A 24,225-nucleotide genomic window follows, 5' to 3' on the forward strand; every position below is an offset into this window, starting at 1 on the left:
CGGATCAGACGGATAATTATGTTTAACAGTTCGGTTTATCGGTTATTGGATTATAAATATAGTAATCCGCTAGCCATCCAATAAGACAATAGGCGAATTGGTATCGAATTAACGATTATCGGGCGATTTATCGGCTAAACCAAATAGAATTTTTTTGAGCAATCCTAGTCTTGACGAGTACCTTGTAAAATTTGTAGGGTTTCATACTACTGTTACTCCAAGCTCACCTGCCACAGCTTTTGCCAAATTGCAATATGCTAACTGATGTAGAGCATTGTGTGGAGGCAAAGGGTTTCAAAGCTTTAATATTTTTTACAGCAATGTATTTGGTGGCATTAGGGAGTGGTTGTGTGAAGCCAAACATGATAGCTCATGGCGCTGACCAGTTTAATTACCAAGACAATCCCCTGATTATTGAGCATTGACAGTAATAAAATTGTTAAATGTTGTAGTATTTATTTTACAATGAGATGATTAAGATAAATCTTAAAATTGTAAGGGACATGGACATTATCATGACCGTTCAATTCGATCAGATCGAGCTGCAATGATCGTGCTTAAACGTGGGTTAAAGAATGTAATACCATAAGTTAGGGACGTAGAAAATACCAATAATTGAGTTAAGAATTGTGATATTAGCAGAGGCAGCGAGGAGACATCAAGCTTAAAATTTTTCAAAATAAAATCGCAAGTTCCGAGGAAGTGCGTGAAACAAAAGAATGGTGATAGTTTTGCATATCTATTTTGTTCCAGATTTTCTGTTGTAGACATGTAATTTTTGATCCTCTCCGAGATTTTATATATTTTAGCGTTTAAATATTTAGTTTAGGTCTAATATCGCTATTTTAACTAGTTTCAATCCTTTTACTTTATTTTATCACAAAAATATTTTCTCTTATTTAGTTGGTTGATATTTTATTTAGTTACTTTTAGTTTATCTACCTTCATAAAATTAAAATATATACAAAAATAATTTCATTTTTAGTATTTAATTTTATTTTAGTAATTTATTTTAATTAAGAGTGATTTTTATATTTTATAAATACATTATATTTTTTAGAATAATATTTTGCGTAAAATTAAAAAGTTAGAATAACTCCAAAACTAGTCTCATTTTTTTAATTTTCTCAAGCAATTTTGGACCAATCCAATTACGTTTAGCCCAAATAAGTTTAGCCCATTACCCCCATACTTAAAGTAAAACCCTAACGTCACTCCGCTCTTCTTCAACACCAACAGCCCCAGACCTCCCCCCGCAACCTCGACCTAGCAGAACCGCCTCCCATTCCCCTTCCGCTCTAAAAGATCAAATCCCTTCCCCACCTAAAAAACCCTAGCAGCTAACATACAAAAAAAAAAAAAACCAGCATCTCTCATCCCCTACGAAAAGAGAGCAGCTTTTCCCCTTTCCCTGGATCCCTACCAAAATCTCCGCCTCCCACCCCATTTTCGGAATAGAGAACGGACCACCCTAGAGAAACTAGCGGCTCTCTCCGTCTCTGTTTCAGTGTGCAGCACCACCCCCCAAAAAAGCCAAAGCTCACTGTTCATGAAAATTTTCAAAGATAAGAGAACAATTAAAAATTGGAGAAGTGTTTGGACAGAAATCGAAAAAAACATAAGTCGAAGGTTTTGAGAATTCGAGGTGAAATTCCGGGTTCCGGTTCCGCCGTTCGATTTTTGTTGCTGTTTCTCGGTGGATTTTTGGGATCGAAGCAGTGTTCATTTGCTTATTTTTCCATTGTCAATAGAGGAATTTCAGTTTAGCAGGTTCATTTCTTTTATCTTACTCTCTATTTCAAATGAATTAAAGTTTGAATGGTTATCTTATTCATGTTCTTGTGTGTTAGTCTATGTCTAAAATGAATTTCAACTTAATTTGTTGTCTGATTCTTGTTCCTTTTGTGCTTGGTGTTCGCTGTTGGCAGTGATATTTGATAACAAAGTAAAAGGGGGATTTGGTTTGTTTAATCTAATTTTATATATGTTCTGCTCTGTTGCTTATATGTTCACTGTTGTTGCTATTTTATGGGGAAAGTCTTTTAAATCTTCGGTGCTTGGTAATTATTAGTTATTGTCTGGAAAGTAATTGATTTAAGGCCATGGTTTCGATTGGTTTACTGCACCATCGGAAGCACTGTTCTGGTGCTACTTTGAGTCGGTTTCTTGGAGTTGCTTACAACTATGGAACCTTTGCTATATTTCTTACTCATTTGCTACAGATTGTTGTTGATTTTGCTTCTGTTAGCTGCATTGCTAGTCACGGGCTGGCTTTGGCTCTTTAAAAGAAATACTTATACTTATATTTGGCCTCATTGCTACAAGAAAAGACACAAGGTATAAGCCAAAAAATTGGAAGTAAGATTTAGATTAATTTCGTTTAAGTAACAAAGTGGGTTTGGGTGCTAAAGTGAGCATGCATAGTATGCTTATTTATTTTCTTCCTTGTATTTAATTGTTTTTAATTATCTTTTTTACTGCTATTATGCTTTAGGCGTGTAATAATAAATAAGTTATCGTGATTATGTACACGTTAGTGTGACATAGTTATGATTCTCAAAACTAAAACCAAGGTACACGTTCGCGTGAATTTGGGCAAACAATCTCTATAATAATAAAATGTTATTAATTGTGTACATGTTCGCGTGACTCAGTACGATTTAAAATGAATATTCGTAGAAAATGCTTTAGACATGATTTAATCTATCATTGTGATTGTGTACACGTTCTCGTGACATAATTACGATTTCCAAAATTAAATCGAGGTATGCGTTTGCGCAACTTCGGCCAAACATTCTTAATATTAAAAAGCGTGATTAATTGTGTACACGTACACGTGACATGATTCTTGACGCGCCGAACAAAATGAGTACACGTACGCGTGACTCGTTTCAGGTTAATTTCTTAATTAAAAGCGGTAAAATGAAAAGAGCACACAGGTTCTAAAACACGTAATTAAATAAATTGATTAAGCCATGTATGATTAAAGCGAACGTGCTAAAATCACGGAACGGGGAATGCCTAACACCTTCTCTCGGGTTAATAGAATTACTTACCCGGTCTTTTGTGTCCGCAGACCATAAATATAGTCAATTTCCTCGATTTGGTATTTAAAATTAACCGGTGACTTGGGACACCTATGTTGCGCGGACTCTCTAAAATTATGCCGCACCCGTGTCGAATCCTCCAAAATACACTATTTTTGGAGGATTCAACACGCACCCGACAACATTTTCGGAGAGTCCGAGCAACATAGTGGGACACCATAAATTATCCTAAGTGGCGACTTTGAATCTAATAAATAATCCCAATTCGATTATTGTCACTTTAATTGGAAAAATTCCTTATCCCCTCGGGAAAAAGGAGGTGTGACATCTGTATAACTGTTTATTTTACTCTTTATATGTTGAATTTACATCTGGTTTATATGTTAAAATTATTAGTTTTCTAACGCCGGACTTACTAACGCCTTATCAAAAGAGTTGTAAAGGTCAAATTATTGTTTTACTTACCTAAAATTTGAAAAGTTACATTAAAAATTGAATTGATCTGAATCAAACGAAATGTGAATAACCCGTCCTTCTCTCTTTGAAAGAAGGGGCGCTTGCCCATCAAATTATCCTACATAATGTACTTCATAATGAATTCAATTCAGAATTAGAAATTAGAGATTTATCCGATAAGAAAATTGAGCAATCCGCCCCAAACCATTCACGGCTGATATTTTTGGCTTCTCCTTCTCTCTTCAATGACAAAACAAATTTTGCTTTTCCATTTCCCTCTCTCACGAACGCATAGACACCAGCCAACATAGTAGTGCAACACCAATTCTCTTCGAAGTCTGTATCTTCTACCTCTCGTAGGTCATCGCCCTCGGTGTCTTGTATTTTTTCACCAAGGTAATATCTCCCTTTTCCAAAGTTCAGTGAATCTCGGACTAAATCTTTTTCTATTCACGAAAAATAGTGTAAACCTAACATTGTCAATAGCTAAATTGAACATAATAGAACGCTTTTTGCAATTTATGTTTCTTATTTGTGTAAATAAACCAATTTTTAGAGATAGCTGATTGAGAGAAATAACTATGTTCTGGGTTTAGTAACACCGTTGGCCTTTGATTGTTAAGGATCCAATTTGTTGCGTATGTACTTAAGGCCTATAGAAGTACTGAAAGTAGTTTGCCAATTTGTACTATATACAGGGAGAAAAAAACCTGCGCTGAATATTGTGGAGTCCTTTAACTTCTTGCTATTATTGACTTCACACTGGCAACTCATGTTAAACATGGTGGACCACACATGACTTAAATAAAGTTTCATTTTACCTTTTTCTTAGAACACCTAGCTCTAAACTTGGAGTGCTAGTAGCAAACAGGTGAATCCCTTTGCCCATCACATGGCAATGTTGGAAATTCTTTAATCAAGTGTACACAAAGTTCTTGAAGCTTTTTGAAGCTTCCTATATCCCATTGGTCTCCATCAAAGAATTCTAGCACCTTGTTTTTGATAGATAAATTCTTTTATTAAACTGGTACCAAGATGGTAAAGAAACAAGTATAAAACAAGATAGCAAAACCCCATCAATCTTACTCCATGTTTTTCCCTAAAAGATACAGAAAATCCAAATATTGGTCCATCCTATCTAGAGTACTACTATAATACCGAAAAATATAAATTCTTGATATATTTGTTTTTGACTCTAGCAATCTGCAGTCTCTTCCCCTCAAAGCATGCTTTGTTTCTTTCCAGGCAAACTGTCCACATTATGCAATTGGTAATAGTCCTCCATATCAACTCCAAATTACTTTTAACCCTTTGAGACTGCCAAACTTCCAAAAGACTATTGAACTTCTGTGGTATAATCAAAGATACACCCATAATATTAAGGAAAAGTTTCCATCATTGTCTTGAAATTATGCAATGTAGGAATAAATGCTCCACTGTTTCTGATCACTGCTGCAAAACAAGCACCCACTACACAAGGAGAGGTTCTCCTTTTCAAATCGCTCTGAGTTAAACAAGCCCCTTAGCTGCTATCCAACAAAACAAGCTTCTTTCACAGGTGCCCCTGGTTTTCCAAATCATTTTCCATGGCCAATTGGAAATTCCTTGACTATTCTGTTGCAGTAGTATCTTATAGCAATTATTGACTGCGAATAGTTAATTACACTGTCTACTTTTTCCATATCAATTAGGCATGTGTTCGGCTGTTGAAGCATTTGGCAGAAACTCTCAAGTTCCTTTTATGCCGGCCTGAATTTAGACTAAAATATGCAGTGTATCCCTCCTTATACATAGCACAACTAAAGAGATTTTGGTATCACTTTTGAGATTTTCATCTCCAATCCAAACAGCTAACCAGAATTTGATTCTAGTACCACTATTGACCTCCAACCTTGTATATTGCAAGAACTCATACCACCCTTAACCTATTTTATTAGCTGCATCAGCCGAATGATACAAAAAAATAAAGCATAAAGATGCTATACAAAAGGGAAAGAAATTGTTTTTTGAGTTGTGTCCACTTCCAAAAATCCAAATTGCATAACGACATAAGTATCTGGGCTGAAAAGAGTAACTTTTCCAGCCAACCCAAGACCCCAATTTCAACCAAACACAACCGAAAAAAAGAGACAGAGAGAAAATATGTGAGTTTCTAGCTCTTCGTGGAACAACAAATATGTTCTCCTTTGACAATATTTGTGTAATTACAAATGATGCTCAAAGTAATTCCTTTGTGCGCTTGTTTCACACAACAACAACAAGAACAACAACATACTCAGTGTAATCCACAGGTGGGGTCTGGGGAAGGTAGAGAGTACACAACCTTACCCCTACCTTGTGCTAGCAAAGATGCTAGTTCCCATAAACCCTCGGCTCAAAGCAAGCATGCATAAACATAATAATATAGAGAAAAGCTATGCAGTAGTGGAAAAGTCAAAGAAGCAGTAACAACAAGATAATAGTAATACGGTAACACAACATCGTTAGATAGTAATATGAATCTAATAATATAAAAATACGAGAATAACACTGTCACTACTGGGATGAAAGGAAAGACGCTCGACTCCCTATCACCCCTGATCCTCGACCTTCACACTTTCCTATAAAGGGTTATGTCCTCTCTAAGCTGAAGATGCGCCATGTCTTACCTAATTTCCTTTCCTCAATACTTTTTCGGCCTGCCTCTACCCCTCCTCAAGCCCACTATATCCAATTTCTGACATCTCCTTACCGGGGCATCCAAACATTTCCTCTTCACATGCCCGAATTATCTCAACCTCACTTCCTACATTTTGTCCGCCAGGGAGGTTATGCCCACCTTGCCTCGAATATATTCATTTTTAACCATATCTTTCTTAGTATGCCCACACATCCATCTCAACATCATCATCCCCGCCACTTTCATCTTCTGGACGTGAGAGTTCTTAACCGGCTAACATTCCGTCCCATACAATATAGTCGGTCTAATTATCACTCTCTAGAACTTACCTTTTAAGTCTTGGTGGCACATTTTTATCACACAAAAGACCGGATGCTAGCCTACATTTCATCCATCATCCCGGTCCAATACGATTCGTGACATCCTCGTCAATCTCCCCATTACCTTGTATAACTGACTTAAGGTCCTCTCTTGGTGATGACTTGTGAATCCAGCCTCATCTCTCCGTCAGCCTCCTGAATTGCGTCACTGAACTTGCACTCCAAGTATTATATTTTAGTCCTACTCAACATGAAACCTTTAGACTCTAGAGTCTAGAGTCTGCCTCTAAACCTCCGGCCTAGCGTTAACTCTGCTTCGCGTCTTGTCAATCAGTACTATGTCATTTGCAAATAACATGCACCATGGAATCTCCCCTTTAATGTACCGCGTCAATACATCCATCATCAAGGCAAATAGAAATGGGCTAAGAGCGGATCCTTAGTGTAGCCCCATCACGATTGGGAAGTGTCCCGAGTTTTCTTCTATTGTTCTCACCTGGGTCTTAGCTCCATCATGCATGTCCTTAATCGCCTAGTGTATGCTACAAGTACACCTTTAGCCTCCAAACACCTTCATAAAACTTCCCTTGGGACCTTGCCATTTGTTTTTTCGAGGTCGATGACTAAAAGCATATACATTGGAAGACTTTGAAGCACATATTTAACTAAGATAATCCTCCTCCCCGAGACAACATTTTGCTTTTCAAGACGAAATTCTCTGTTGCACCTTTTCAACCCATACTTGTGAAGTACAAATCTTTCCTTCCACCATAGTAAACAGGACATTGAAACTAGGTAAAAAGGAAATCTTTCTCTTAAAATCCAGTAGTAAAAGCAATAGACACTTGCAGAAAATTCGCTAATTTTTTCTGTCATGGCATTTTCAATTGATTTACCACACGAGAGGAGTGAGTTATAATAAGATTCTTTTTCCATTCAATTTGTGGAATTTATGTTTCTAGAATCCAGTGAAGAAATAAAAATTCCAATACAAGGTTAAAATGTATTTTCTTGATGCTTGATTCTTGTTACTCTATTTTGTCGATCAAGCAAGGATAAACAATCTTATTTTAGGTCATTTCACAAATAACATCATTTATAAATTTAAAAAACATAATAATAACTTGCCAACAGTTAAGACTTACACACCCTTTGATCACGATTTTAAAGTATTATAAGGAAACCTGGAATAGTTAAAAAGAGATTACAATAACAACAACAACAACAACCCAGTGTAATCCCACTAGTGGGGTCTGGGGAGGGCAGTGTGTACGCAGACCTTACCCCTACCCCGAAGGAGTAGAGAGGCTGTTTCCGAAAGACCCTCGGCTCAATAAGACAAAAGGACAAAAGAACAAAAGAAAACAATATTAGTAACACCACAGAACAATATGAAAGAAATAAAGAAATACATACATATATATATATATGAAAAATAAGAACAACATGAAATCAAGAGGCATGATACCAAGCAAAAGCAAAATAGTATCCTTACCAAACTAGTCCCCCAAAGTTATGATATAAGACAATACTCAGCTACCTCCTAGCCTACAACCTTAATACTCGACCTCCACATATTCCTATCAAGTGCCATGTCCTCGGAAATTTGAAGCATCGCCATATCTTGCCTAATCACCTCCCTCAATACTTCTTAGGCCGCCCTCTACCTCTTCTCGAGCCCTCCACAACTAGCCATTCACACCTCCTTACCGGAGCATCTGGGTTTCTCCTCTGAACGTGCCCGAACCACCTGAGCCTTGCTTCCCGCATCTTGTCATCAATGGGAGCCACGCACACCTTCTCTCGAATATCATCATTCCTAATCTTATCCATCCTACTATGCCCGCACATCCACCTCAACATCCTCATTTCTGCTACCTTCATCTTCTGGATATGTGATTTCTTAACCGGCCAACACTCAGCCCCATACATCATGGTCGGCCTAACCACCGCTTTATAGAACTTACCTTTGAGTGTCAGTGACACTCTTTTGTCACACAATACTCCAGATGCTAACCTCCACTTCATCCATCCTACCCCGATACGGTGCGTAACATCCTCGTCGATCTCCCCTCCCCCTGGATAACCGACCCAAGGTACTTGAAGCTGTCTCTACTTTGGATGACCTGCGATTCAAGCCTCACATCCACGCCCACTTCCCTCTGCTCAGCGCTGAACTTACACTCCAAGTATTCCGTCTTTGTCCTGCTAAGCTTGAAACCCTTAGATTCAAGAGCTTGTCTCCAAACCTCCAGCTTCTCATTAACACCGGTTCGCGTCTCATCAATTAGAACTATGTCATCAGCGAATAGCATTCACCATGGCACATCCCCTTGAATGTGATGTGTTAACGCATTCATCACCAGGGCGAATAGGAACGGACTGAGCGTAGAACCTTGGTGTAACCCCATAACAACCGGAAAATCCTCAGAGTCGCCTCCCACTGTCCTAACTCGAGTCTTTGCCCCATCATACATGTCCTTAATCGCCATAATGTAGGGAACCGACACGCCTTTTGCCTTCAAGCTTCTCCAGAGAACTTCTCTAGGAACCTTGTCATACGCTTTTTCTAGGTCAATAAACACCATGTGCAGATCTTTCTTCTTATCTCTGTACTGTTCAACCAACCTCCTAACAAGGTGTATAGCTTCTGTAGTAGAACGACCCGGCATGAAACCAAATTGGTTGTCGGAGACGGATACCGTCATCCTCAACCTTGCTTCAACTACCCTTTCCCATACTTTCATAGTATGACTTAGTAATTTGATACCCCTATAATTGTTACAGCTCTGGATATCACCTTTGTTCTTATACAGTGGGACCACCGTACTCCACCTCCACTCATCTGGCATCCTCTTCGCCTTAAAAATAACATTCAACAACCTAGTCAACCACTCCAAACCTGTTTTCCCCACACACTTCCAAAATTCCATCGGAATCTCGTCAGGCCCGGTCGCTTTGCCCCTACTCATCTTACTCATAGCTCCCACGACCTCCTCAACCTTGATGCGCCTGCAGTACCCAGAGTCAGCGTGACTCTCGGAATGCTCCAATTCACCGAGCACAATATCCCGATCCCCTACTTCATTAAGAAGATCCTGAAAGTAAGTCTGCCATCTCCTCTTAATCTGGGAATCTTCCATCAATACTCTCCCACCGTCGTCCTTGATGCATCTCACTCGGTCTAAATCTCGAGCTTTCCTCTCTCTGAGCTTGGCCAGCCTAAATAACTTATTCTCCCCTCCTTTTTCCCCTAGTTCCTCGTACATACGACTATAAGCCGCAGTCTTAGCCTCCGTGACCGCCATCTTCGCTTCCTTCCTAGCTACCTTATACCTCTCCATGCACGCTCGCCTCTCCCCCTCGCCTATGCTCCCCCTAACGCCCGGTACGCCTCCTTTTTGGCTTCCACTTTACCTTGTACCACTTCATTCCACCACCATTCTCCTTTGTGCCTGCCGGTGACACCCGTTGAGACCCCTAACACCTCTCTCGCAGCCTCTCTTATATAGTTTGCTGTCGTTGACCACATAGAGTTCGCGTCACCACTGCTCCTCCAAGCTCCCATAACCGACAACCGCCTTTCCAACTCTTGAGCTTTGTCCTTAGTTAAGGCTCCCCACCTGATTCTCGGTCTTCCTCGACCCGACATTTTTCTCCTCTTCTCCATAATACCAACGTCCATCACCAAGAGCCTATGTCGCGTCACAAGTATCTCACCTGGAATCACCTTGCAATCCTTGCACAAGCCTTTGTCACCTGGAATCACCTGGTGAGATACTTGTGACTCTCAACATTAAAAAGAGATTAAAGTATAGAATAATTATACGAAATAAATTTCAAGACAAGGAGATAAGTGTAAGGGCTCAGTTGAGATAGATGACAACAGAGAGTTCATGTTGCATCACTTTCCTAAATTAGAAGGGTCATTTTACAATATGGCAATTCTTTTTCAGTTTGAGTTTAACAAACTGGTTAAAGTTTGCGAATTGCCAGTACTTATCACATTGGGTGCGGCAAAGCGTCTAATGAGTTAACTGTTAGTTTTCACTTTTCAATTTTGAACTGAATTACTTAAAACAATTGAACTTTTATTGTCTTTTTTTGCCCAATATTCTATTTCCGGAATTTTGGATTTTTAGAGTACTGTTTAAATTCCTGATGTTGATGGTCTGTTGGGGATTTTGCAGAAATGGGGTCCTCTGAGCGTTTAAGAGCTACGCTAAAGGTGTATAGGAATCTACTAAAAGCAGTGGAAAAGCATATAGGGAAGGAAGAGCACAGGGTTCATTTCACTGATTTCATCAGGGAAGTGTTCAGGAAGAACAGCAATCTTGAATGCCCAAAAGACCCCTCTTTTATTCAACAGAGGATTAATCTTGCTCAAAATTATACATACCTTCTCAACAGTGTCCACCATCATAAGGTTTGCTTTATCTCTCTAGCTATCCACAATTTTCTTTCTGTGGTTACGTTGTACTAGCCCCTCTTGTTTCATTAAGATGCATCTTGACTAGGATGGAGTTTACCAAGTTAATTCCGGCAATGTAATATGAAGTAGTATTATTAATGGAGGAACATATTAAAACAATTGTTAAAAAGTAATTAAAAGCCAGTTCACAGAATTAGCATCGTACTAAATTCAGACTCTTTCCCAGGGCTTTGGTCTGGTAGTAAGAGCGCCGCATGATGTGTTGGTTAGGCGCATGTCACTGGTTCGAACTGTAGAACACAAAAGCCTGGTACTTAAATGGCGTAGGGTAGAGGGGCGAACCCATTATTGATCGAATTCCGACCCGTACGCCATTGGCCCTCGGGACTTCTTGGTTATAAAAAAATTAGGTTTTAAATTGCTAATTTTTTCTTAAATTGAAATTTTTAATTGTTAAATAAATTTAAATTCGAAATTTGTGAAAAGTTTTATGGTGGAACATTTTAGGAAGTTCTAAAATAAATAAGAGTATCATATAAATTAGGACAGAAAAAGTATATTTTTAAAAATCTCGATTCGTATATAATGTATTTTATTTGTTCAGTTAAGGCATATAGCTGAGTGAAATGCAAGTCCTGTGGATGGTAGCAAGAGCAGTAATGTTACATGGAGTGAATGTTGAGCCTCTAATTTCCAACAGTCCTACAAGATGAGAGTCACAAAAATGTTAATGTTGAGGTGTATGTGTAATCATACATCATCAGGCAAGATTACAAGTGATCAGATTCGATAAGGGGAGCATGTGGCACGATAAAGGATAAAACAAGGAAAGGCCGCTTGAGATGGTGGTGTGGCACTATGATAAATGAAGGTGCTAGAAAGAACGAGGTAGACCTAAAATAACCTGGAGAAAGATTGTCTTAGGAGACGTGCAATTTCTTGGAATTAACGTGAATTTAATTAGGGACCTATAGAGGCAATACCAATTTGTTGGATAAAGGTTATGTTGTAGTGTCATACTTACAAAGTCTGTTATTGTATGGTTATAGACCTGACTGCCAATGCATGGATAAGTTTGGGATTCAAAGAACTTTTAGGGTTCTAGTTTTAGTGAGTCCTTAATTTATAGCAAATTATTTATAGGTAAAAGCAGTATTGCTGTACCCCTAATCCTCCTTCATACGAAGGTATCGTAACATATACATCAAATCAAGATCAAATATAAGATTTTCCATCCCTTCTTTATACTCGTCTATCCCTCGATCAATTAGATGGGCCTAGGGTAAGGCATTAAAAAACCATCGATATGTGGGGGCCAAAAAGAAGCTAGCCAAAAAGTAGGAGCCCGTTTGTATTAGCTGGAAAAAAGTAGCTTTTAAGCACAAGTGCTTAAAAGCAGTTTTAAGCGTTGAAACTTATTTTATAAATAAGTAGTTACCTGTTTGGATAAAAGCGCTGATGCTTAAAAAAAGCTGCTGAAGTGTTTGGTAAGCAAGTGCTGGTAAGCACTTTTTTTTGTTAAAAAGACAGAAATATCCTTAAAGTCGTTGATATTAAAAAGGAGCTGATTACTACAATATATTTAATTCACAATTAACGTAAATAAAAAATAAGTTATATTTTAATTTAATTGATTATTTAAGATAATTTTTATAAGCCAACCACCATAATAACTACTAGTAAAAATCACAAAGAAACTATAAAAATCGGAGTTCAATGTTTTTCTTTATACAATGGAATGCTCAACTGAATTTTCAATTCGTATTTTACCACAATAAAATATCATAGAATAAAATATTTAGTTGTTCTGTATAAATCAAGAGAGAGATAGAGAAAGAGGGCGGCGAAACTTACAACTGCATTTCGCCGGAAAAGGAGATCGGAGGAGAAGGTAAGTGGCCGACGGTAACTGGTGGTCAACTTCACCGACGCAGAAACTCCGGCGGAAAAACAATTGGAAGGGAAATTCTGATAACTTAGGGGTAATTTTGGGATTAAGAAAAATTATAAGGGATAAAGAATGTAATATCCTTGGTCAAAGCAATATGGCTTTTAAGTTTTTTTAAGCTCTTTTTTTAGTTGCCAAACACTTCCACAAGTTAAAAAGGTCTTAGAAGCTGGTTTTTTTAAGCCCATCCAAACAGGTTCTAGCTCTGGCAGGCGAGCGATATGGAATGACTAAGGTCTGAATATAGTGGAATAGTATTGAGGATTCTTATAGCTGACCATAACTTTGTTTGAGATTGAGGCATGATTAATATTGATATAAACATATAGCGAGTAATGAGCAGTATAACAGGCCAAAATGATTGAGCATATGAAAATTTCACAAACTTATTCATATGATTAGAATGTGTCAGATTGTAATGATCCTATGCTGTGTGAACTGTGAAGCGAGGGGATAGGATTAAATTGTTTACATAGTTTTCTTGTAGTAAAAGTTCTGAGCAACATCGTCCCTCTCATTGTTAGCTTTGTTAGCCCACGACAATCAAAAGCTGCATATATGATGATAATGGACTATTCTTCTTCAAAAAAAAAAAAATGATGATGATGGATTCTAAAAATCTTCATAAAGACAAGTGTTGTTTAAGAGGAAGTTAATGTGCTCATGGGTTTGATATTGTGTTATGGTATCAAATACCATCAGAAAATCATCAGTAGGGTCAACTTTGTTAACATATTAGTCAATATAAATAATTTTTTGCTCACTGTAAAAAAGATTAATGGAGAACAAGAAGCAACAGTGTTTCTATTCGTGAAAGACTTTTGTAATATCGAAGGATTAAGTGATGAAGTTGAATAGGAGGTAAATCTGTAGCTTAATCATAATTATATAGGTGTTCAGTGTTTAACTAAAAAAAAGAGGGAGATGAAAAGGATTCTTTTTTCTTTTCTAGAAAGAAGATTCTTCCATTCTTTTTGGTTAATTTGAATTAAGACTTAATTGCTTAAACTTGATAATAAGGCATTCTCCATCCAGCTGAGCTGAGTCATTTTGCCGAACACTGTTTTCACAAATGCTTGCGTCTTACCAACAGCATTTTGCTATGCATGAGAAATAAAATACAAAATTCTGTTAAATTGAATACAAAATTCTGTTCTTTCAGAGTCCTTTCATAGCTTTTGCTATTCTGAATGGCACTCCAATGGTATTCATACTCCACTCATTTGCAAATCCTAAAGCTTATCACTTGTCAACAGTAGGTGGCTTTGAATCGAAATGAAATGTGCTTTCTGATTGATGCTGCATATATATGTTCATATCACTGAAGATTTTTTCGGATTGAGCACTATGTATACCTTGTGGTTTACCTATTACTTGACCATAAAGTTGAAATAAATTAAAGGGAGTCATGGGGAATCTTCTTTTCTCGACTTCAGCATTATTTGTGTAGTGATCTCCCGTCTCTTCTTTCATCATGGTTTTCTGGATATTATGTTCTTGTATTGAGGAATCTGTGATTTTACAACTGCAGTTTATAAATCATGTGACTTCCTTTATTTCTGCAGGATTTATTATTTTCTTACAATATTGCTGTGGATAGATCCAATGAGATGACGAAAGTGCTGGGCAAATCTGCTGCAAGTGTGGGTCTCCGCCTTCCTGATGTTTATCAGTCTTGAAAGTTGGTAGGTTATCACTATTTTCTTTTCCATTTCCTTGTCTGTATAATGGTTTTGTAACAAGCACATTTATGCTATAAAATTTATGGCATATTCATGTCTAAAGCATATCTGTGCCTGTGCCTGTGCCTGTGTGCTTCGAGGTAATGTTGAGATTTGTCCCTTACTTTCCTTTCTGAGAAAGAAGGGGGATGGGGGATGGGGAGGGGAGAGAGTGCTTTGGGATAAGAAATTTAATACCTACTCGAGCAAACTGAATTTGACTATGCATTATGGACGTTATATTGAATTGAGGAAGTTCCTGTACTAAAACTTTTAGTTATTCTTGACTCACATGAGATGATAGTTCAAGGTCTTGTCTTGTAGTCTCTTTGCTGTCCTTTTTCTGCAAAAGCCTAGCCCTTGCAGTAAGTTGGCAGCATTGATGGCATTTGTCATTGAGTTAAAAATCACATCTTTTCATGAAGCAAATTATGTGGTATTTTGAGAAAATACCGCTGTGGGTTTTGGCTTATATTTCTTATACCAGCTGGGAATTTTTGGCTTATGCTTCTCCTTTTCACCTCTTTTCAAGCTGGAGGATATGACTGATTGCACTCCTAGCTTGGCCCAAAGAGAATGTGAAGGAACCCTTTAAAGCAGTTTAGTGAAAACGTCTGCAACTTGAAGCACAGAAGGCATATAGTGAGGAGTGAGTGCACCAGGAGAAACTTTTTCTCGAACAAAATACTAGTCTATCTCGATATGTTTGCTCCAAGCATGAAATACTGGATTAATTTACACACAGACTGCACCTTTGTTGTCTTATAGAAGCCGAGGCAACAACAACAACAATAACCCAGTGAAATCCCACAAGTGGGGTCTGGGGAGGGTAGTGTGTAAGCAGACCTTATCTCTACCCCGAGGGAGTAGAGAGACGGTTTCCGTTAGACCCTCGGCTCAAGAAGACGAAAATATAGCAGTACCAACAATAGAAACAAGAGAAATAATAACAACATAAGAATCAAAAAATAGACGGAAAAACAATAACAATAACGGGTAAATACGTCCCGGTACTATGAAACGGAAGAATAGAGTTAACACAAACACTAACCACTAGCAGTCTAAGACAAAACGACTATCCTCACACCCGATACGAATTAGTAAAACACACAACTAACTCCTAACCTACCACCCTAATGCTCGACCTCCAATGGGTACTTATAGAAGCTGAGGCGATTGATATAATTGGATACCAATGTCTCGAAAAAGAAAATTATCTAATCTAATTCTATAGTTGTGGATGCATGGATCATATTCTGCTTCTATGCTAGATTTGGACACCGTTGCATCTTCCAACATAAGCAACCTACTCCTACCCATCTGGGGACTACTAACACCTCACCATATGCATCATTCAAGGATAGAAATTAAGTTGTTCTATTATTAATGTCAATCTAGGCTTCAAACTTACTCTGTAAATCACTTCTTAAATAATTTGTTTCACGATTACTCCTTCCTCTCTTTGTTTGTTCCGAAAACTCCTTAGGTTCCTTTCCCGCCATAAAAAATATACACCCTGCAAAGAAAATCGTGTAATTTTCAGGTGATGCATTTTTACTCCTTGCATATGTAGATGCCCAACTTAGTTCTTCATGCCATTCCATTGCCTGTCTATGTATTCCTTGCCATCTCAGGACTCTTTCCCAGATATTTGTGTTATGGTCCCTAATTTTGGATCGAGTTGCTGGACGATTAATAGGAAAGTCAGGCCCAACACGAAGGTCTAAGCCCTTGTTCTTGTTCCTAGACTTGCCTATGATTGCTGGATTTGCAATTGAATCAGGGAATTGCATACCTTGGAATTTGTTTGAGAAAAGTTCAAAATCTCTGTGACTTGAAGAAATTCAACCTACTTTTATTGATAAGCGTCGACTCTCTTAAATAGAGGTTACAAAGAAAGAGTCCTAACAAATAAGAAATAGCAAGAATCCTAACTCAGAAAAGAGTCCTAACTAAAAGAGATAGCAAGAGTTCTAAATCACTAAGGGAAGTATTATTCAAAGCTGACAAAATAATTCAGAAATTATCAATCATTATCTATCCTAGTAATTCTTGCGTCTAGTAAATTGTCTGCCAACAAATGCATCCATAACATTACTCCCTTCCCGGAGAAAAAGCTTGTCCTCAAGCTTGAAGTCTGGAAAGGCAGATTTGAAATGATCTACATTCTCCCAAGTGAAATCCTCAACAGTTAAATCACACCACTGAACCAAAAGTTCCCAATTACCACGATTCAGACGGGAGCGAAGCACAAAGCAAGGGGTAGCTCACCCTTGAATGGCTTAAGAAGTGACACATGAAATACATCATGAAGCTTGCAACCTGCAGGTAGATCAAGTTGATAAGCTACAGATCCTATGCGCCTCAAAACTGCAAAAGGGCCATAAAATTTTGGTGCAAGTTTATGATAGACACGGCTAGCCAGAGTTTTTTGGCGATATGGATGTTAACGTAACCAAACATACGATCCCGGAGAGAATTCCACATCACGATGTCCTTTATCATAAATAGTCTTCATCTTATGTTGTGCTTGTTGGAGCTTGGCTCGAATATCCTGTAAGACAACATCTCGGTCTATTAATGCTCGGTCAACAACATCAACTCGAGAAGAACCAGCCATGTAGGATTGCAATCTGGGAGGTTCGTGGCCATAAACAACTTGAAATGGAGATGTGTGAAGTGCTGAATGGAAAGAAGTGTTATAGCAAAATTCAGCCCATGGAATCCATTCTACCCATTTTGTAGGACGATCACCCACCAAGCAACGCAAATACATCTCAATTGTACGATTAACAACCTCAGTTTGGCCGTCTGACTGTGGATGATAAGCAAATGAGAAATTTAATTTAGTCCCACATAAATGAAATAATTCTTTCCAGAACGTACTAGTGGAGGTGATCGCTAACAATTGATTCGGGGATACCTTGTAAACGAACAATATTCTCAAAGAAAATTCTTGCTACAGAAGACCCATTATATGGATGAGCAAGAGTAATAAAATGTGCATATTTAGAGAACCTGTCCACAACCACCAATAACACTGTTTTACCTAATGATTTTGGCAGCCCATCAATAAAATCCATGGAGATATCCGACCAGATTTGATTAGGTAGTTGTAAAGGTAATAACAGTCCTGCTGGACTCAAGTTAACAACCTTATTACGTTGGCAAATTGAACAAGCAGCAATATAATCCTTGATAGCTGTCTTCATAGTTGGCCAATAAAAATCCTTGCGAATACGTTGCATGGTCTTCTGAGCACCTTCATGTGTGCTATCATGAAACCCGGACAAGACAGAAGCTACCAATGGTGAATTTGGCAAGAGATAAACCTTGTCTCTGAAGAACAACAATCCATCTCGAAATACCCAATCCACATCCATCTCTCCCTGTTCAATTTTAGCTTGAAGTTCTTGAAGTATTGGTGATTGCTCGACTTCTGCCCGGACTTCATCAAATATAAAAACCTGAGGCTGGGAAATAGCAAATAACATATCTTCAGTCCCTTCTCGTCGTGATAATGCATCTGCAACAGTATTCAAGCGCCCGACCTTGTATTCAACTCGAAAAGCATACCTTATCAACTTGCTAAGCCAATGTTGTTGAGGAGAAGTAGTAAGACACTGATCTAACAAGTATTTAAGACTGTAATGATCAGTTCGAATTAGAAAGGCTCGACTCAAAAGATAAGGTCTCCATTGTTGCACTGCCTTTGTCAAGCCAATCAATTCACGTTCATAAGCCGGAAGTTTTAGGTTTCGATCAGCTAGTTTACGACTAGAAAAAGCAATTGGATGTCCCTGCTGTTGAAGAAGAACTGCTCCTATTCCATCACCTGAAGCATCACACTCAACAACAAATTCTTCTTCAAAATTTGGCAACTGTAATATTGGGGCAGCAACTAATGCCTTTTTAAGAGCTTCAAAAGAAGCAAGTGCATCATCATTCCACTTGAAAGAATATCGCTTAAGCATACTTGTTAAGGGAGCAACAATTAGACCAAAATTCTGGATGAATTTACGGTAATATCCTGCCAAGCCTAAGAATCCACGCAACGCTGTTGTTGATTGCGGTTGAGGCCAGTCCGCCACGGCTTTCATCTTGCTGGCATCAACTGAAACACCTGTGTTTGAAACTATGTGGCCCAGATAAGCTACTTGTTTTTCACCAAACGAACATTTGGATTTTTTTAAACAAAGACGATGAGCTTGCAGCAACTCAAAGATGATTCGCATGTGCGACAAATGATCCTTCCAAGTCTTGCTATACACAAGGATGCCATCAAAAAATACAAGTACAAATTGACATAGGTATTTCCGGAATACCTCATTCATTAGTGCTTGAAAGGTAGAGGGAGCATTGGTCAATCCAAATGGCATGACAAGGAACTCAAAATGGCCATGGTGCGTTCTGAAAGCCGTTTTCTCAACATCCACAGAGTCCATGCGGACTTGATGGCAACCAGAGCGAAGATTAAGCTTGGTGAAAAATTGTGCTCTGTGCAATTCTTCAAGTAATTCATCCACTACTGGAATAGGGAATGTCTTTTACTGTTTTGGAATTAAGCTCCCTATAGTCCACGCAAAAGCGCCATGTTCCATCATGTTTCCGAACTAGCAGTACATGTATGAGAATGGAGAACGACTGGGTCGGATGATACCTTGATGAAGCATTTGATCACACTCTTTCTCAATCTCATCTTTCTGGAAGTGAGGGTAGCGATAGGGTCGAACTACCACCGGATCAGTTCCTGGTAGTAAACAAATGCGATGGTCACAGGACCGCATAGGAGGTAGACTTGTAGGTTCTTGGAATATGTCATCAAATTCGGCCAATATCTTCTCGAGGTCACCTTGCTTGGAATCCAGCGAAAGATGTAGGTGCGGCTGGAATAGTTGTTGCTGTCCCTGTAAGGTGATCTGCCTTCCATTTACTTCAAAGATCATTGTCAATGATGTAAAATCCCACAAGATAGGCCCGAGTGTTTGCAGCCACTTGACACCTAGGACAATATCAAAACCATCCAAAGGAATCACATAAAAATCAGCAATGAAAGAATGGGTAATTACAGAAAATTGCACTCCCTTGCAAATGCCCAAACTGGAGATTTTCTCGCCATTTGCCACTGATACATTGAGATTTGCCTGATGATGGATAGGCAAGCCTAAACGCTGGGTAGCAGTAGAGCTAATAAAATAGTGTGTGCTGCGTGAATCCACTAAGCTAAGCAACAACTTCATATCAACTACAACTTGCAATTGCATAGTATTTGCATGTTTGCCTGTGATAGCATGCAGTGAGATAGCAGGCTCTTCGTTTTCCGTTGTTATATCCTCAGATTCTCCATCCTCTATTTCCAGCCAAAATAACTTTTTGCACTGATTGATGGCCTGCAACATAAGGATCATCGCAGTTGTAGCACAATCCTTTTGCACGCCGGGCAGCCATCTCGGTGCGAGCCAACCTTTTCACGAAAGGATAAGAAGCAGTAGTCTTAGCACTTGGAGTCATTGCTGTACCGACAACTTTAACACTGCCGTTTGAGGTTGAACCATAGCCCCTTTGTGTTGCAGAAGAAATCTGTATTTTCTTCTCAAATGCTCTTGCCAGACTCATTGCTTGCACTAAGTTAGATGGATTATGCATTTCAACATCAAGACGAATTGAATCAACTAACCCTGCTGTAAACATATCAACTTGTTGGTCTATACGCACAGATGAAGCACGAGCCAACCGGTTTTGGAAGTTTCTCTGATATTCTTCCACAGAACTAGTTTGTTTCAAGTTGATCAACTCTCCTAATGGGTTACTTTTAATTGGTGGGCCAAACCGAAGGGTACAATATTCTTTGAACACACCCCACGTCAAATTGGGTTCCTCCCGTTCTAGTTGATAAACCCATAATTGGGCCTCCCCGACCATGTGAAAAGAAGCTAACCCTACTTTTTCTTGGTTGGCAGTACGCTGGTTAGCAAAGAATTTCTCACACGGTGAAGCCAAGTAAGAGGATCTTCAGTTCCATCATAAGTAGGAAAGTCTAATTTAGTGTATCTGGGTACTATACCTCTTCCTCCGATGCTGTCATCAATACCAGAATTGATGTTGTTTCTTCTCCCTAGATGAAGATCTGAATGTTCACCTGCATTACTGGTTCAATGGGCAGCAACAGTACTATTATCTCCAACTTCAACTCCCTTCATAAACGTCGCGGTGCGGATTAAGGCTTCAATCTGTTGCGATAGTTGCTGGAATTTGGCGTCTGTCCTCGCTTCTGAAGCTGCTACTTTTGCTTCAGCTTTAGCTTGGGCTTCCTGGAAAAGATTTCGCACCTTTGCTTCTACCGATTTTTCATCCATCGTGACAAGCTCTGATACCAAATTGTTATGGTCTCTTATTTTGGATCGAGTCGCTGGACGATTAACAGGAAAGTCAGGCCCAACACAAAGGTCTAAGCCCTTGTTCTTGTTCCTAGACTGCCTATGATTGCTAGATTTGCAATTCAATCAGGGAATTGCGCAGGGAATTGCGCACCTGGGAACTTGTTTGAGAAAAGTTCCAAATCTCTGTGACTTGAAGAAATTCAACCTACTACTTTTATTGATTAGCGTCAACTCTCTTAAATAGAGGTTACAAAGCAAGAGTCCTAACAAATAAGAAATAGCAAGAATCCTAACTCAGAAAAGAGTCCTAACTAAAAGAGATAACAAGAGTTCTAAATCACTAAGGGAAGTTTTATTCAAAGCTGACAAAATAATTCAGAAAATATCAATCATTATCTATCCTATTAATTCTTGCGTCTAGTAAATTGTCTGCCAACAAATGCATCCATAACATTACTCCCTTCCTAGAGAAAAAGCTTGTCCTCTGTACTTTCATTCTCGGTATTACAGAACGAACAACTTAGACTGTCAATTACACCCCATCTCACCAACCTGTCTCTGGTATGCAATCTGCCATGAGCTGCCATCAATAATATGAATATCCACCTTGGTACTGCTAAGTTATTACATACAAGCTTCTTCCAGACCACCTTCTGATAAGTCCCTCTCATGGTTTTGCACATTTTCCTGATAGAGTAATTTTCAATATTCTGCGGTTCTTGAATAGAGACCCCAATATCTTGTAAATATATTCTGGAATATTGTACCAGATTTCTGGAATTTTGATGAACAATCCAAAAAAATGTCATTATTGTACCAGATTTCTTCAATCAACCTTCAGCTCAACTATCAGTACCTTCTGTCTTCATTGAAATTGTTGTTCTAATTAAGTTTGTCAATTTAATTTCTGGTTTAAGTCCTTTTAACTCTTTCAAGTAGACATTTGTAGTGCTGATAATATACTGTTTGTACTAGAGAACACAATTGTTTTGCAGGAAGCAATTGTGTTGTTATTTTGTAAAATAATTTTTCTTTTTCATATTTCTGTTTTCAGGAAAAAATAAAACAACTTAAAGGCTGTTTTCTGAATACTTCTTCCACAATCCACAATATAATACATGCTTGCTCCAGATCTAGTTTGGAGTTTAAGGTGATATCCAAGTGCGCAATATAACTTTTGCTGAGACCCAATTTGTATCTCAAGTCTGTGCGAGCCTATGCACTATGGAACAGTCACTGATATTTCTCTAGAGATTACTAATTTCAAAACTGCATTAATGGCTCTCTAGAAATCCGGATGTTGTAGTCTTGTCTTCTGGACTTTGTTGGGCTTCTTGATTTTGGGGTGCTTGTATTTACTATAGCCTCTCTTGCTTGTAGTAGCAACAGTATATGCTGGTTTGAACCATGTGTAGTTTCGGTTTTCCTGGAGAGCATAGAGTTTGTCTATTGGTTCTTCTGGTACTTTTTGCTATTTGTTGTTTTGCTGGATTATTGGAGAAAAATCCAGTATTGGTGGGCTGCTCCCCCTCCCCCTCCCTCTTTTGCCTTGAAGACTAAGCTGAGGAAAAATGGCATCTGTAAGAGGTTATCTCCTTGACAAAAATAAGATTTCTGTAGCTCTTTTTCTTCTCTTTTCATTTTTTATTTTCATTTTTCTTTTCCCCCCTTTTTGTCTTCTTGTTTTGGGTCTAAACTCATATTTCTGAACTCCCAGCAGTTCTGAGTTTGTTCATAGAAGTTTGAATTATAGTGGTAAAAAGATTACCCTGTCATAACATGCTGGAGCTTGGACAGTCCATACGCGTACGAAACTAAGGAGTCCAGTGAAATTACTCGTCAAATTTTGCTGAATTTAAATCATTTCACCACTGGAAACTGTGTCATAGTTTTTTCCATTTTCTTGCACTAGGCCATTATTATTCCCTATGCTAGCCTATAGTTAGCCAAAGGAATCAATATCTACCGAGCTTCTCCAAAACTGTCACCCAACAGGTCCAAATTACTAGGATTTTGTGAATCGAGGAGATTTCCTTTTTCTGATTTATGATGCACCCTGTTTTCAGTATTGCACAGGTTCCAACTTCCTGTTGGATATTTCCTTTAAATGTGGGTAGATTCTGAATTCTTTTTCCTTTTCCCAGTGAACCGGAGGAATAGTTTTTCATGAGGAACCTCATTGCTGCCATATCTAACTGACTTTAGGGTCACAGATTGCTAGTTGGCTTATTTTGATAGAATTTAAAATTTTGGAAACTACATGTTTGTATCATCTGCTTCCAGATATAGGACTACTTACTACCTTTCGTCTTTACTTGAGCGGTTATGTTTAATGATAAAGTGAAATAGAGTAATCCAGGTCAAACAACTGTTATTGGGAAATCAATGTAGGATTAGGTGTGGGATGATGGTGGTTAGGAGTGTTGCTCCTGTGGAGTTGTTGATGGGGCAAAAAGCTCGATGCATGTTTATTTGAATGGGGATCTCCCTCTCTAAGTAAACTAACACGAATGAGTTTTATATACCCTTGTGAAATGTGAATGGTTTCTTAAATAAGCTTTACGCATGGAAACAATAAGGTTTAGTCACACCTCTGGCAAGCAACCATTGCTGCACTGATAACAGTGGATCACTCGAAGTACCTGTGGTCCTAACTCTGTCAACTCATGTATTGTTTTGCAATGTTTAGGGGCCAGGCACATTGGAGGAATTGTGTAAACCATATTAATTCATTCGTCATTTATTTTTCTGAATTGGTTCCGTTATACTTTTACATGTAATGATCCTCGAGAAATCTCAACCAGGTCAGTGTTGCAGTAAGAACATAGAACAGCTTCCTATACATCTCTGATACACAGTCATATAAGATGCTTGTCTGCAGCACTTTTATCACATGGAATCCATCTCACATGGATTTTCTCAAATTCATTTTTTGTTTGCAGCACCGGTATCATGTCAATGGTGGTTTTCAGATGATTCTACAAGGCTGGAAGCTGAAAATTAGCACCGGTAGCCTAGATTTGGATAATCGCATTGACATGGGAAGAACCTCCCCATTCAAGGGGCTGAAAAACATGCCAAAAGCAAATGAATTGAGCAGTATCCCTGGATATGCTGTCATGTGGTGTTAATTTTGGTCTTAAATTATTTATCGTTGTCGGGAAAAATAAACTAGTACTAATCGTTCAGAGCAGCTTATTTTGTTCCAAATGGACCTGATTTGACAAGCTTCCATTAATAATCTGTTCACCGAGTGCCGAAA

The 24,225-nt window shown here is 38.5% G+C and overlaps 1 protein-coding gene across 2 annotated transcripts; it reads left to right on the forward strand.

Moving 5' to 3' along the window:
* Nucleotides 1-1,210: 1,210 nt before the first annotated feature.
* On the forward strand, nucleotides 1,211-24,225 carry LOC107799351 (uncharacterized). 2 transcript variants are annotated; one of them, XR_012696584.1, is made up of 5 exons: nucleotides 1,211-1,770; nucleotides 10,673-10,908; nucleotides 14,428-14,547; nucleotides 22,018-22,550; nucleotides 23,906-24,225. XR_012696584.1 is itself a non-coding variant. In XM_075225147.1 (4 exons), the coding sequence occupies exons 2-3, from the start codon at nucleotides 10,675-10,677 to the stop codon at nucleotides 14,539-14,541; spliced, it is 348 nt and encodes a 115-aa protein (XP_075081248.1). In that variant the 5' UTR covers nucleotides 1,212-1,770; nucleotides 10,673-10,674; the 3' UTR covers nucleotides 14,542-14,547; nucleotides 23,906-24,225. The 2 variants fall into 2 exon arrangements, 1 of the variants encoding a protein (XP_075081248.1); XM_075225147.1 differs by lacking the exon at nucleotides 22,018-22,550 and having other exon boundaries at nucleotides 1,212-1,770.

The sequence above is a fragment of the Nicotiana tabacum genome, chromosome 11, assembly GCF_000715075.1.
Source record: "Nicotiana tabacum cultivar K326 chromosome 11, ASM71507v2, whole genome shotgun sequence".
NCBI classification, from domain to species: domain Eukaryota; kingdom Viridiplantae; phylum Streptophyta; class Magnoliopsida; order Solanales; family Solanaceae; genus Nicotiana; species Nicotiana tabacum.

Coding starts and splice junctions, on each gene's coding strand:
- LOC107799351 (XM_075225147.1), top strand. CDS start 10,675: ATGGGGTCCTCTGAGCGTTTAAGAGCTACGCTAAAGGTGTATAGGAAT. Junction 10,909..14,427: donor ACAGTGTCCACCATCATAAG/GTTTGCTTTATC, acceptor TTATTTCTGCAG/GATTTATTATTTTCTTACAA.